The sequence below is a fragment of the Tamandua tetradactyla genome, chromosome 6 (assembly GCF_023851605.1).
Source record: "Tamandua tetradactyla isolate mTamTet1 chromosome 6, mTamTet1.pri, whole genome shotgun sequence".
Classification (NCBI taxonomy): domain Eukaryota; kingdom Metazoa; phylum Chordata; class Mammalia; order Pilosa; family Myrmecophagidae; genus Tamandua; species Tamandua tetradactyla.
In genome coordinates this window covers 151,915,687-151,929,318 of record NC_135332.1, presented here as the reverse complement: position 1 = coordinate 151,929,318, position 13,632 = coordinate 151,915,687, and the positions used below count along the sequence as shown (strand labels likewise).

Below are 13,632 nucleotides of genomic sequence, written 5' to 3'. Positions count from 1 at the left end.
TTCTTTCAATCCTGTTCAAGGAAAATATATCATTAAGACCTCCATGCTCCCAAGTAGACTGCACTTCAAAAACATTTGGTGCCACCATCAGATATGCTTAGAAAAGACTTTGCTCATTGGAACAATTTCAGAAGTTTTCCTCAAGGATAAGAGACTCAAGGCAAGCATATATAGAAACAAAAATATGAAGTTGAATATCTGCGATATGGGATGTGGACCAATCACTTAAACTGGGCTATTTAAGACAACTGATGAAAACTAAATATTAATAGAAACTTTAATCTTTTAAGCAGAGAGAGAGTTGCAAATACAGCATGATTGTCATATAGTTATTACTGTGATTAACATTATTACATGCCAAAAAAGAATGTCTACAAAAAATGAGAAAAGTGTTTATCTTTTCCAATGCAATGTGGAAGTCAAAGGCAGTTTTCTAGGGTTATCTCATTTTTCAAGCATATAGAAAATGGAAATTAGGTCATTTGTAATGGACTTTTTACTTTTGTGAAATTAATGGCTTGTGGTTCTTTTCTTTTCTGATTTCTGTTCAATGCACAGTAGTAGGAAACAGGATTTTTCCTGTCATTTCATAAATTTCTAAAACCAAATGCCTTATAACCAGCATGATGTCATCGAAAGAAACAAGCCTTGACATTGTGACTCTACTTATTGTAAAATATTAAAAGTTTTTTTCTGGACTCACAATTCCTCTAATTTTTAGAAAAGGACAATAACAAATATGTCGATATTTTTTATTTATGATTATAGAAAAGCAATTAATGTCTAAAAACCCAATCATTCCAATTTGAAGGGAGCATTAAAGCATAAAAGCAATGTGAATCAAATTTCCCCTTTTTGCTTGGGCTTAAACTTCCATGTTATGTTAAAAGGTGTTTAAAGCTTGCAGCTTTGACCTTGCCTGGAGTAGGAGCCAGTTCAGTTTTTCTTGGTTAGAGTTAAGTCATATGAGCAGAAATGCAACAGGCATAGCAAATGTCATGAGACCCTTGTCTACAGGAAGGTCATGGCCAGATAGCGCAGACCTCGCAGTATTGACAAATGCACTTTTCAGGTCCTTTCATGTCTCAAGTCTTTCTGAAAGCTACCTCTAGTTTCTTGAACTTCTTTAATCTGTTAAGTATAGAATTTATTTTTCTCCTGACTAGAAATAACAGTGTTAAGGTTTTGTTGTTGTTGCTATTGTTTGCTTGTTTTTTGCCAGAGTAAATCCATCTTCTTAAATAAATACATAGAAAGTAGAATATTCAAAGAAGGGTGATGCTAATGTTATTAACTAGAGGCTGGTAATAGTAGTTAAGGAAAATTTATTGAACTTCTACATGTTTTAGATTTATATATTTCACATAATTCATAGTAAATTCTAAATAACAGAAATATGTGCACTTGTCATAGAAAACTATAATATAATATGTGAAATGTTAAATGCATAAAGTATATAATACATAATATAAATTCATATTCTCTCATCTGTACAGTTCACATAAAAGGTGAGAGGTGAAGTATTCCATGCAGTTATTTCATCTTCATTAATATAGCCTTATAGGTGGCTCAATCAGGAGTTGAACACAAGTCAACGTAATTCCATAGCCCATTCTTGTTTTCCCTATATCTTGCTAAAATTCTGAACCGGCAATTAGATAAATATCCTATAAATCATAACAGAAAGAGAAAGAAAAAAAGATATTCTAAAAAATATGAAGTCATTCAGATATGTACTCCCCAATTTTAGTACTTAAACTTAATAGACATTTACAAAGTATTTTTTAACTGATTTTCTAAAACCCAGAATGATTTTTCTTTCTATTATTATAATTTCTTTTTCTCTTCCACATTTGAGCCACTGTATATTGAATTGAATTACACAGACACTCATTTTAAAATATTAGGGAAGTATGATTTAAAAAAAAAACCCATGGTTATAATTTAATGAACTGATTTGATTCCTTGTTAAGCCAAATCTCTTTAAAAGCACTGGTTATTGAAAACTTCAGAACTAATTATTTCACAGCCAATTTGATTAAAAATCAAATTCTTTTTATCACGGTGATAATAAACCTAGAAAATACTGAGCATAAAACACAATTGCGTGTTAGCTTCTTTTCTGCCACTTCACTATTCAGTTGATTTTGAACTAAACTTTTGTCCAAAGGGGCTTTGATAAACACTTGCCCAGCCTCTCAGTGTAAGGTTAAAGGGTCAGAAAGAGTGTGTTTCCCCGTTTGGCCACTTACTGTCTGCGTGAACATGGCTCACCATTCTAAACTCAATGTATAAAATAGGAATTATAGTACCTCCACACAGTGTAGTTGAATAAATTATTACCTCAAATGTAATGACAACTCTCATTATATGTCTATCACTATCCTAAAAGCTCTACTAGCATTACCTCATTTAATCTTCACAAGAACCTTAAGAGTAGAAGACATGGTGGGATTTGAATCCAGGCAGTCTAACATCCACGTCCATGACCCAGACTGACATACCATCCAGCCTTATTGTATCTGTGTTCCACAGATGGTAGCTATCATTGAGTCCATACGAGAACTGTGGAGGATATGTCAAGCTCCTTCATTCCTCTGTGTCTCAGCTTCCAACCCAGTAATCTGCCTGGGTAACTTCCATTGCTCCATAGCTCTGCTTTGTCTGGGTTTCTACTTAAGATGCATTCTCAGCACTTTTTAACATTTACAAGTCATTGGATGCCTCTGTCTAAAAGGAGCTTTGTCTTTTTAAAAACTTGTTGAGTGATTTTAAAACATTAAGTGCACAGAATTTTAATTATAAACATAAACAGTAATTAAAAACAAACAAACAAACCTGTGCAGCATAGTTTCCTCCACACGCTATATTTGTAAATTTGGTGATTCTTTTTCCTGAATAATTAAATGTACTTTATAGCTTTGCAAACATAATTTGGCAAACTGTAAGGCAACCAATGTTTCCATATTCTTAGCAAATAAGAATATGGAAAAAATTATGCATTAACTTTTTAGGTCAAGTAAAATTTAATTGAAAAATGAATATTAGCCACCCATAATAAAATGCTTACCTGACATTTTGACTTTCCCTTACCCTGATTTAAATCTCACACATAAATGTTCCACCTTGGCCACTTCTCTTGATTCACCACCTATGCCCTCTTAAGACTGTACCATCTGGATTTTATTCCCACAACAATCTAGTAACGGTCTCCCAAGGTCACTAATGGCTGCTTTTCAAATTTAAGGATGTATTTTCTTAATCTTTATTGATCTTAACTTCTCTGAAATACTTGATTATATTGATTCCCTCCCCAACTCAAAATCCATCCCTGGATTTCCTTATATTCCATTATTTTGCTTACCTTCTTTACCACTTTATCTTTCCTTATGGTATTTCTATTTATTTAGTACCTGCTGTAGGCTAGGCACTGCTTTAGGCACTGGGAACAGCAGCAGGTAAAACAAATCCCTTGCCCCCATAATGGATTCTGATGGATTCTATCTCTGTCAGCTTTTCAGCAAAGCCAATTCTTGGACTCCTCCCCACCCCCACTCACCCCCACAACTATTTATATATTTTTTTGTTACTTCTTTAAAATTTGCATCTTTTTTTCATGTTGTCAGCTACTTATTTCAAGAAGACAATTTCCAATAATGTGGAATTAAGCAGATGTGGAATTAAAATCCAGATCCGGTACTTATTATAGGTGTGACCATTCCTAAATTCCTGAAAGACACTAAGCCTCAGTTTTTCATCTGTAAAATGGCAATAATAATCCTACCTACTTTGTAGGGATGTTGTGAGATTAAATGAGAAAATGTATATAAAGTATTTAAATTATCTGACACTTAAAAAGCATGCCATTGTTTGTGGCTATTCCTTTCTTAGTCCCTTATTGCCTCATCCATAGTCTTCTCTTTGACCTACCTCAATAGATCATCTCTAACTGTTCGATAAGTACTCACCCTCCCTGCACCCACTTTTTTTTTTCTTCTTTCACATGTTGGTTCTCTTTCTTAATTTTCTCATTTAAATCAGTGTCTCCATTGCTCGTCTTGTCACTGGCGTTGAAAATTGTGGACTCCTACATCTCTTTAATAATATAGAAACAGTAACTATTGAACCCCTCAGGCTTTTTGAGGATATGATCCATAGCTTTTCATCACAGTAGCCCCAACTGTAATGCGAAACAGGTGCCAAAAATGCATGTTGAGTAAAAAAAGCAGTGAAAATTGGAAATAAGGGGGACTAAAGACTAGTCAGAGATTATGAGGAAGACAAAGAACCTTAACAGAAGCGTCAAGGGTTAAGAGAAGCAAAAGCTTGGGACAAGGAAGGGAATTTCAAATTTACAGTCTTGGAGGTGGGGCAATTCCTAGGGATAATGAAGACATAATGGTGGGTGACTGTTGTCAAGTTAAATAGCGAGCCCTCGGGAGAACATCTGACCTACTTAAAGTGCCCACAGACAGGCATGAATCTCTTGGTTCTTTCCACTCCGAGGAAGTGTGTGGATAATGTGAGTGGCAGTTCTTCCCATTGCTTTCATACCCTTTAGCCATTTGTGTTCCCAATTTAGTGCCTCGGGGAAAAGGCTTGAGGTTTTTCCTTTAATCAGAGCTTAGATCTTTACCCACACAGCCTGCCTGCTGTTGTTACCTCCTATCCACACCTTTAGGCAGCCTCCAAAATGTTTTAGTGTCCAGTTGCCTAGGGGATTCGTATTTCCCACAGCCAGGCCCTGGAATACTCATGCTGCCACACTCATGTTATATCCATTTCTGTGGTGGTTCTCCACAGCTAATCCTGTTACAGATATCTTTTTCTCCTTGAATGGATGCTGGAGGGAATGAATCAACTTCTAAATAAATGCTATTGTATTTAGAAAATTGAAATAAGCATAAGTCTTCGAAAAATGTGGATAATTTTTCCAAATTTGAATGAAATTCGTGTCACATTCAAAAGGAATACAGTGTGTCATATTCTTCTCTAATTGTTCATGACAAAAATTCAAGCAAATAAAGTGTTCTCCATGTGATGAGGACCAAATTTGCCTCTAATAGAATATGCAGCTATCAAGAATAACTATTGTAATATGTAAGTGTATAGGAGTTAATATGCAATGAAATGTGGAGTATATACATATATATACTATTTAAAGTATTATTTTATCAAAACCCTTTTTCTTCTTATATTGCCATTTCAATTAATGAAAGATTTTTTAAAAATTCCAAATCATGTATTTTGGCATTAAAATGTAATTTTGGAGAACTTATTAGTTTTGTTTTTTTAATTAACAGACACAATTGCCTATTTCCATTTCAGACTGAGATTTTTTCTAAAATTTTTAAGTGTTTCATAGTCTGAAATTGAGACTATAAATTTTCAGCTGACTGGTTTAAATGTACACACCATTGATTAAATTTAATCGGAAATAATTCGATATGAATTATCAAAAAGAAATAACCAGTAAGATGCCTAAGTTAACATTTTTCACCATAGTAATTTTTATTCTTTTTATCTATAGGTGCCCTAATGTATTTCTCTTTTGAAACATATCTGATCCACGCTTCTTTAAAATGGACTTAATTTTCACTTGACTTTATTTTTCTTCTCCTACCAGGTATTTTGCAATATGGATCTTGATGGGGGAGGTTGGACTGTAATACAACACCGTGAAGATGGAAGTCTGGATTTCCAAAGAAGCTGGAAAGAATATAAAATGGTAAGATGGAAGAATTTACAGTAATTTTTTGTGTTTTATTATAAGGTTATCTTCACCATGCTGTATGCTAAACCCTTGTATTTTTAATCATTTCTAAGTTATCTTAAAAATAAAATTGTACTTACGTTAATGACATATACAACACTCATCAGTCTTTTTCAGTAAATTGTTTCCAAATGTACATCAGTGAACATAGAATGAAAAAATGTATGACTGAAAGCGTATGACTGAACTGGGCTTTGTTCCTAGAATGGAGATGGAGAGAGCTAGAATTCAGACCCCGGCCAGCATACAGGAGCCAGGATGAGAGTGTCGTTCAGGGCTGTGGGTTGTGTTGCAGAAAAGGTACAAAGATGGCCTCGTTCACATGGTTGGCAAGTCCTTGCTGGCTGGTCCACTTGGAGCCTTTACTTAACTCATTTAGGTTGTCTTTCTCACTTGTAGAATGATTCAGGGTAGTCAGACTTCTTACATGGAAGCCGACATTCCTTAAGACCAGAAGCAGAAGCTTCCAGGCTTTTTAAAGATATTTTTAGACCTAGAAATGGCACGTTAATTGTGTCATTAACACTTGGTACTCTAGCGTACGGTATCAATTTCACCACATTCTACTGGTGAAAGCTGATCTCAGAGCTAGCCTGGTTTCAAGGCGAGAAGACTACAAGGGTGTGATGTGGGAAGCATAGTTCTAAATAACCACGGATGGTCATCTCCTTCTCTCCTCCTCCCATGCTTCTTCTTCCCCCTCGTCCTCCTTCATCATCATCACAGCTAACTTTTGAATGCTTACTGTGTGCCAGATACTATGATAAGTATCCTGAACATCAATTCATATAGAACGTTTTATAACAATAGTATGCAGTACCTGAAACTGTCCCCATTTTAAGAAGTTGAGATTAGGGAGATTAACTTTCCCAAGATAATAGAATAGATGGTTGGAATAATTCCACAACATGCTTACTGCCTACAATATTATCTATTAAAATCTGGTAGTGGGCGGGCCACGGTGGCTTGGCAGGCAGTTCTCGCCTGCCACGTTGGAGACCTGGGTTCGATTCCTGGTGCCTGCTCATGCCAAAAAAAAAAATCTGGTGGAGTAATGGAGGAAGATTGCCATTTATGGACCAATCCTTATTCTTTTAAACCTAATGCTTCTGGATGATTCTTTTCTTGATAATTGCTGGTTGACATCACAGTTCACCCACTAATAGGGTCATAGTTGGTTGAACAACAGAAAAACAAAGTGTTTAGATAAATGAAGGGAGGTCCCCAGTGGTGTCTCTACCTCTATAGTGTTATGTGAGACACTTAGTTGAATACTCTGAAAGCAGGTGAATAACGTTTAGAGTTATACAAAATTGGGATCTTGATGCATTCAATAAACCATAAATTCAAGTTGGAAAGGCAGGCTGAAGCCAACAAGATAGATTTCAACAAATGTAAATGTAAAGTCTTTCACTAGATGAGAAATATACAAAATTATCCTTGAGAATACAGGATAAAATTGACAAATGTGGCTTGAGAACTGAGTATTTGAAAGATGGAGAGATTTATTTGGCTATGACCTGATTTTGTGTTGTTAGCTAAAAACAAACTTTTATCGTTTTTTTTATATGTATAAAAAAACTGTTTAAAAAATGGTTTCTGCCATGGTCTGGTTACAAAAGTGAATATGCTTTCAATTCTGGAGGCTTACAACCAAGTGAAATTATCCTAAAGGCTACAAGAGGGATGGAAGAAATCCAGAAATGATGTCTGCAGCACATGAATAGTTGGGATTATTTAACCTGGAAAAAAAGCAAACAAGAATTAGGCATAAACCTGTTGGTAGCATTTTAATGAATTGAGTTGATGTTTGAGCCACTCAGAGTGTGGCTCAGCTACATTATCTGGGAGCTTATCAAACATGCAGAATCTCATGCTGCACCCCAGACCTGCTGAAGTAGAATCTGCCTTTTAATAGGATGCCGAAATGACTTAGGCTTTAGAAGCACATCTTTGAAGAATGGAAGATCATTCCTAAGAGGCCAAATCTGACTAAGTCTGAAGACAACTCTCTAATGATTAACTCTGTCTAACGATTAAATGGAGGAGTTGAAAGCCTCCTTCTGTGGAAACACTCCTGTGTGAAAGTTGTATCACCATCTTTCAGGAATGTTATAGAGAATTGAAAAGTTAGGAGTGATTCCAAGACCTCTTTGTGCCTATGTGATTCTAGGATCATATGGGAAAAAAGATAATCTAGGTTCTAAAATAGGACCTTGAATTATGAGGACCTTTTGTGTTAGCATTATGAGTCTTCACTCTGCCATTTATAAATGGAGTGATCTTTGGCAAATTTCTTAACCCATAGCTCAGGGTTCTTACATGTTACTGCCTCACTTGCCTCAGAGGGATGTTGTGAGGATTAGAAATCATATAAGTAAAGCACTTGGCACACAGGGAGTTTTCAATAAATGGTAGTTATTATTATCCAAGATTAAAACATAAAAGTGTGCAAAAATTTCACTTAACTCTGCCAGAAAAGATTTGTGACCCACATTAACTTATGATTATTTTCACCACTAAAATGGGATGTGAAGAGATCATCTGAGGTTCAAATGATAGATATCTGAAAGATGTTGTTATTAATATTTATGATAACAGAAAAATGAGTATACTGTTGTCATCATGGTAACTTTCCCAAATGGTGAATTATTAGCTGTAAACATCTGCTGCCTTGGCAAGCTAAGCACGTTAAGAGACTGCCATGTGAAGTACGGAATTGATTCCTGTCTTTTAAATATTTACATATATGTACATTTTAAAGCAATTCTTTTTCCATTATTGGAATGGGGCAGAAATTCTTTAACCACAGCTTTTGGGGGTTCACCCCTCCCCCCTTTTTTAAATATGAAAGGCTATCATATTTTACTCAAATTTGAAAACTGTATCAGCTGAATGTCAATTCTCCAGGGTCATCCGAGATAAACTCCAAAATTCTGAAACATTCTTGCAAAAAAATAATTCCAATAATTTTTAAATTAGAATAATGTATCTTTAGTTAGACCTTGGTAACATTCACCAAAATACGGTAGAAAGTGATTTGGTTGTTTCCCCCAGAGCTTTTCTTTTATCTAAATACAAAATACCGTGGCTCTACCAAAAATGGACATAGATCTCTTAGGCCATTTCTGATCAATCACACCCATTTCTGTTCCCTATGTCAGAAGAATTGGCTGCTCCCTCCTTCAGCTTAGAGTGTGCATTCATCCTTTGGGAAAGCAAGGACTTCTGCATGTGCCTCTTCCTTCTCAGTCTTGACTAATCTACCATTTTGTAGGTTGAGACGATACATTTTTCTCTTGGGCACGGAGTATAAACATAGTTTCATCCTCACTTCTTTCTGCCTTTCCTCTCCCTCCCTCCATATGGTTTGATATCTATGGGCTGCCTCTTGCCTCATAAAGTTTCCAGACCAATATCTTAGGGTTAGCAATTGATAAATTATTTATCATCATTATTATTTTAAACCTTTTTCCATGTGGATGGCTTATAGTTTATTTGATTTCTATCATTGGCTTTAGGCCTACAAAAGCGTTTCACCTGAGCTTTGTTTTCACTTAACTTCCCTCTTGAGGGGATTCATCCAAATCTGGTTTATGGATTTGTAAAGATGTTTGCCAAGAGGAAAGTCTGGAGTGGGCTTTTTAATGAGGTACTTAGGGAGCTATATTAACTCCTTCAAATGGCGAGGATACCATTTAGTGGCCTCCAGCAATAACATTTATCAACAGTGCTTTCACATGTAAAGCTCAATGAAGCTAGGAGTTCCAAGTAGGATCCTAGTGGTCTAACTTTATAGTAGGCAATGACTAATGCCCTGGAGACACTCTGGCTTTCTATTGAAAACAATTACCCCCATAAACAGAGCTTCCTATTGACACAAATATTTTAGTCTGGAGTTCTTTAATATTGGAATTCTTTCTAGAAAAAATTAAGAGCACATTTTCGACTGTGTCTTAACATCTTCCCATTAAAAGAAAAAAAATGTATATGTAATTTAAAATGTTGAAATAAATAATTATTTTGATCTTTCTGGGGCTGAGCCTCTCAGCAGTTAAAGGAGAGACACAATTTTATTGTGAATTAGAGCATATTTGGAAAACAGCAACACAGTAACACTGATGTATGTTTACTTTAAACATTAGCATGAGAAGAGATGAAACCCATAGGATACATGAATTGTGTCTGGTTTCAATTTTGTTTCATCTATAAAAAAGTCAACGTTTCCGATGAGCATTAGCCCACAAAATAAATAAGGTATCAGACATAATTATTTTATTAACTTGGAAAAGCATAAACCAAAATTGAACATTTCTGTAGGTTTTGGTAAAAACTAATGAACAGTGGTCTTTCCTCTGCATGCATTTCTTTGAATCAAATATGCCCTTAAGGTCAATTCTAAGTCAACATTAGCTTAAGTTAAATTCCAGTGGTTTGGTTTTTTTTATCTTTTTTTTTCTTTTTATTAAAAATAAAGGAGAAATAAAATTAACAATGTGTCTGAATTATGGTATCAAAATATTTTATATGATTGTGATTGAGGTGACTAGATATTGTAGTTTTGTAAAAGGATATGGCAGAGAATACTTGAATTTCTTCACAGAAAAGTAAACATTCTATTGGTACCATATTGTTTATTCACTCAATAAATGAATGCTTCTTTTTCAGTATGAGCACAGAATTTTTAAGCTCCTATTTTTATTTTTATGGCTGTGTCAGGCTAATTAGGGTGCAATACAGACCTGCTGTAGACTATTATGCTTTATAATAATGTGTAAAACTATCTTAATGGATGTGTATCTTCTGTCTCTGTATTTCAGGCATGAATATTAGCTTGTTTTTTCAGTGAAAGGTTTATAAGACACAATCAAAACTTGCCTCCTAATGCAGAACTTTGTATGAAGATAGGTTTTTATGCCTGCCTCTTCTCTGTGTACCACTTAGATTATTTGATCCAAGAATTATTATTTTTTTCTCATTTGTGCTCAGACTAGCTATCCCACATCAGAATTGTGTCATTCTCCACCTTTGGCGCACAGCAGACTCACCTTTGGGATTTGTGAACATCCAGTTCTCTAAGCCCACTGCAGACATAGTCATCAGAATCTCCATGGGGGGCCAAGTCACCTTATGGGTTTCAAAAGTTCCACAGCTGTTTCTGATATGCACTCTGGTTGAAATCCACTGTCAGAGCTAATAATTTATGAGGATGGGTTTAAGACCCTCAAAAATAAACGTTTTTTTTTAAGAATCTAAAACGTTTGCGTTATAGTGAAAAAGAGATTAGAAAGAATAGTACCACAAGGGAGTTCAGAGGAGACAGGTTTTCTTTAGCATTAGGAAACAGGGGTAAGAATAAGAAGGCAGTCTGTGCTTTCTTTTATGCCATAGTTTACCACTGATTGCAACCAGTTGGATTTAATTTCTTGTTTGATATTTAACTTCTTGGACTAAAATACTTATTTGTATAAATCAGCGCCCAACTTCTCACAACAATACATGAGCCCCTCACATCTGAAAGCCTTTTAGTAATTTTCAGGCTGAGACAAGACCCTGGATTATTTCTGTTTCCATTCTCACAATTATGCAAACCTCATTTTGAGCAAATGAAATTTGTAAATTTTAATGACAATATGTTCTTTACCATTGTTATACAGGCAAACCACAAATATTTCATTTGAATAATGATTGATTGCTTTAATGAAGGACCTAGTACCATGTCATTTATTGGTTGATTAATTTGAAAAGAAAATTTTAAAAAATGAACAGAAGTTTCTTCCCTGTTATTAGAGCAAATAACAGAAAACCCCAAATCAATTGACTTACGCAATAAGAACATTTAATATCTAATAGACATTAAACTAGTAGAAAGGTAAGTTGGTTTCAAGCACCACACAGCTTCTTGGAAAATGTCTTGACTTTGTATGATATATGATGTCTTTACCTTTGTATCATGTCTTCATCCTTAAATTTGTAGCAAGATGGCAACAGCAGTTTCTGGTCAACTAAACACAATGACATCCAGAAGGAGGCAGCAGGGCATCTGGTTTCAGATTTCTCTCTTATGATCTAAGTTCTTTATATTTCCAGTGCATGTCCCTTGATGTGTCAATTAGCTGGGATTGGGTTATAAATCCATCCCGAAAGCCATCATGTATACAGGGACTAAGATTACCATGATAGACCAGGATTTGTCACTGTACATGATGTGAATGTCAGAGTCAGCGCCTTAAAAGCCACTACTAAACCTTTCAAAGGATGTCCTTGAAAATTTAGAAAATACTATGTAATTCAGTGGGTGGGGAGTTGAGAACAGATGATTGTATAGGGAAATGATTATTTATATGCCAGTGTATTCCAATCCCACTCTGGTAAAATAGCATTAGGAAACAGGGGTAAAAATTAATTTGCCAGTGTATTCCAATCCCACTTTAGTAAAATATTAATTGATTAATTCAACAACTATTTATTATATTAGGCATAATATGTATATTGGCATACAACATAGAAAAGAATCTCATATTCTCAGAGAGCTCATAGTCTCCTGGAAGAGAAGCAAGTACATGGAAAATTACTATGTATTGTGGTACATTCTCTAAATAGAACAATAACAAGTAGATTTTTGTTAAGTACTATTCATGTATCAGTACTCAACTAAGTGCTGTAGGTATGTTATCTCATTCTCAGAAAACTGTGTATGGAAGCTATGTATTATTATTTTTGTAATGCACTTTTATTGAGATATATTGTTTATTCGTATACCATATAATATTCCAAATTGTACAGTCCGTGGTTCACAATAGCATCATATATTTGTGCATTCATCATCACAATCAATTTTTGAACATTTTCATTACTCCCAAAACATTGAAATAAGAGTAAAAGTAAAGGTAAAAAAGAATACTCAGGGCAGTGGCTCAGTGGCAGAATTCTCACCTGCTATGCCAGAGACCCAGGTTCAATTCCTGGAGCCTGCCCATGCCAAAAAAAATAACACCTAAAACATTCCATACCCTCCTTGCCCTATTATTTATTTATTTATGTATTTATTTATTTTTCCCTTACTCATTTGTCCATGCAATGGATAAAGGGAGTGCCAGTCACAAGGTTTTCACAGCCACACTGTCATACCATAGAAGCTCTATAGTTATTCAGTCATCATCAAGAATCAAGGCTATTGAATTATAGTTTAACAGTTTCAGGTATTTCCCTCTAGCTACTCCTATACCCCCAAAACAGAAAGGTATTTCAGTTTACTGCATGAGAATAACCTCCAAAATGACCTTTTGACTCTATTTGAAATCTCCCCATCACTGAAACTTTGTTTCATTTCTCTTCCTCCTTTTGGTCAAGAACACTTTCTCAATCCCACAATTCCACCAGGGAAATTTACACTGCTGTGAGTAATGTCCAATGTAGGAGTAAGGCAGTGAGTTTAACTGCAGAGTTGGCTTAGAGAGAGAGGCCACATCTGAGCAATAAAAGAGATTCTCTGACTCTTAGACACAGTCATAAGTAGGCTTAGCTTCTCCTCTGCTTGTGGAGTTTCATAAGGGAAAGATTCAAGATTGAGATTCTGGCCTATCAGATTGACAGTCCCCAATGATTGCAAGAATATCAGCTCTTTCCCAGGTGGGGGAATTTAGTATTTCCTTCTTTTTTTCCCCAGTCCCTCAAGGAGACTTTGAAAATACTTTTTAATCTTCTGCCCAGATTATTCTGGGATGTATTAGGATATTACACCAACCTAAACCAACAAGATCTCACTCCTTATTCAAGGTTCCATGAAGTTATGGTATTCGAATAAGCTGACCATACAAGTTAAATTAGATAGTGTGCTGCCAAAAATATAAATTTTG

The 13,632-nt window shown here is 35.2% G+C and overlaps 1 protein-coding gene across 7 annotated transcripts in view; it reads left to right on the top strand.

Moving 5' to 3' along the window:
* Window positions 1-13,632, top strand: part of ANGPT1 (angiopoietin 1) — a 243,328-nt gene that overhangs the window by 184,708 nt on the left and 44,988 nt on the right. For all 7 annotated transcript variants that reach the window (XM_077167483.1, XM_077167480.1, XM_077167479.1 and 4 more), the window contains one exon: window positions 5,627-5,728. In XM_077167483.1, the coding sequence (XP_077023598.1) occupies window positions 5,627-5,728 (102 nt within the window). The remainder of the gene's footprint in view (window positions 1-5,626; window positions 5,729-13,632) is intronic.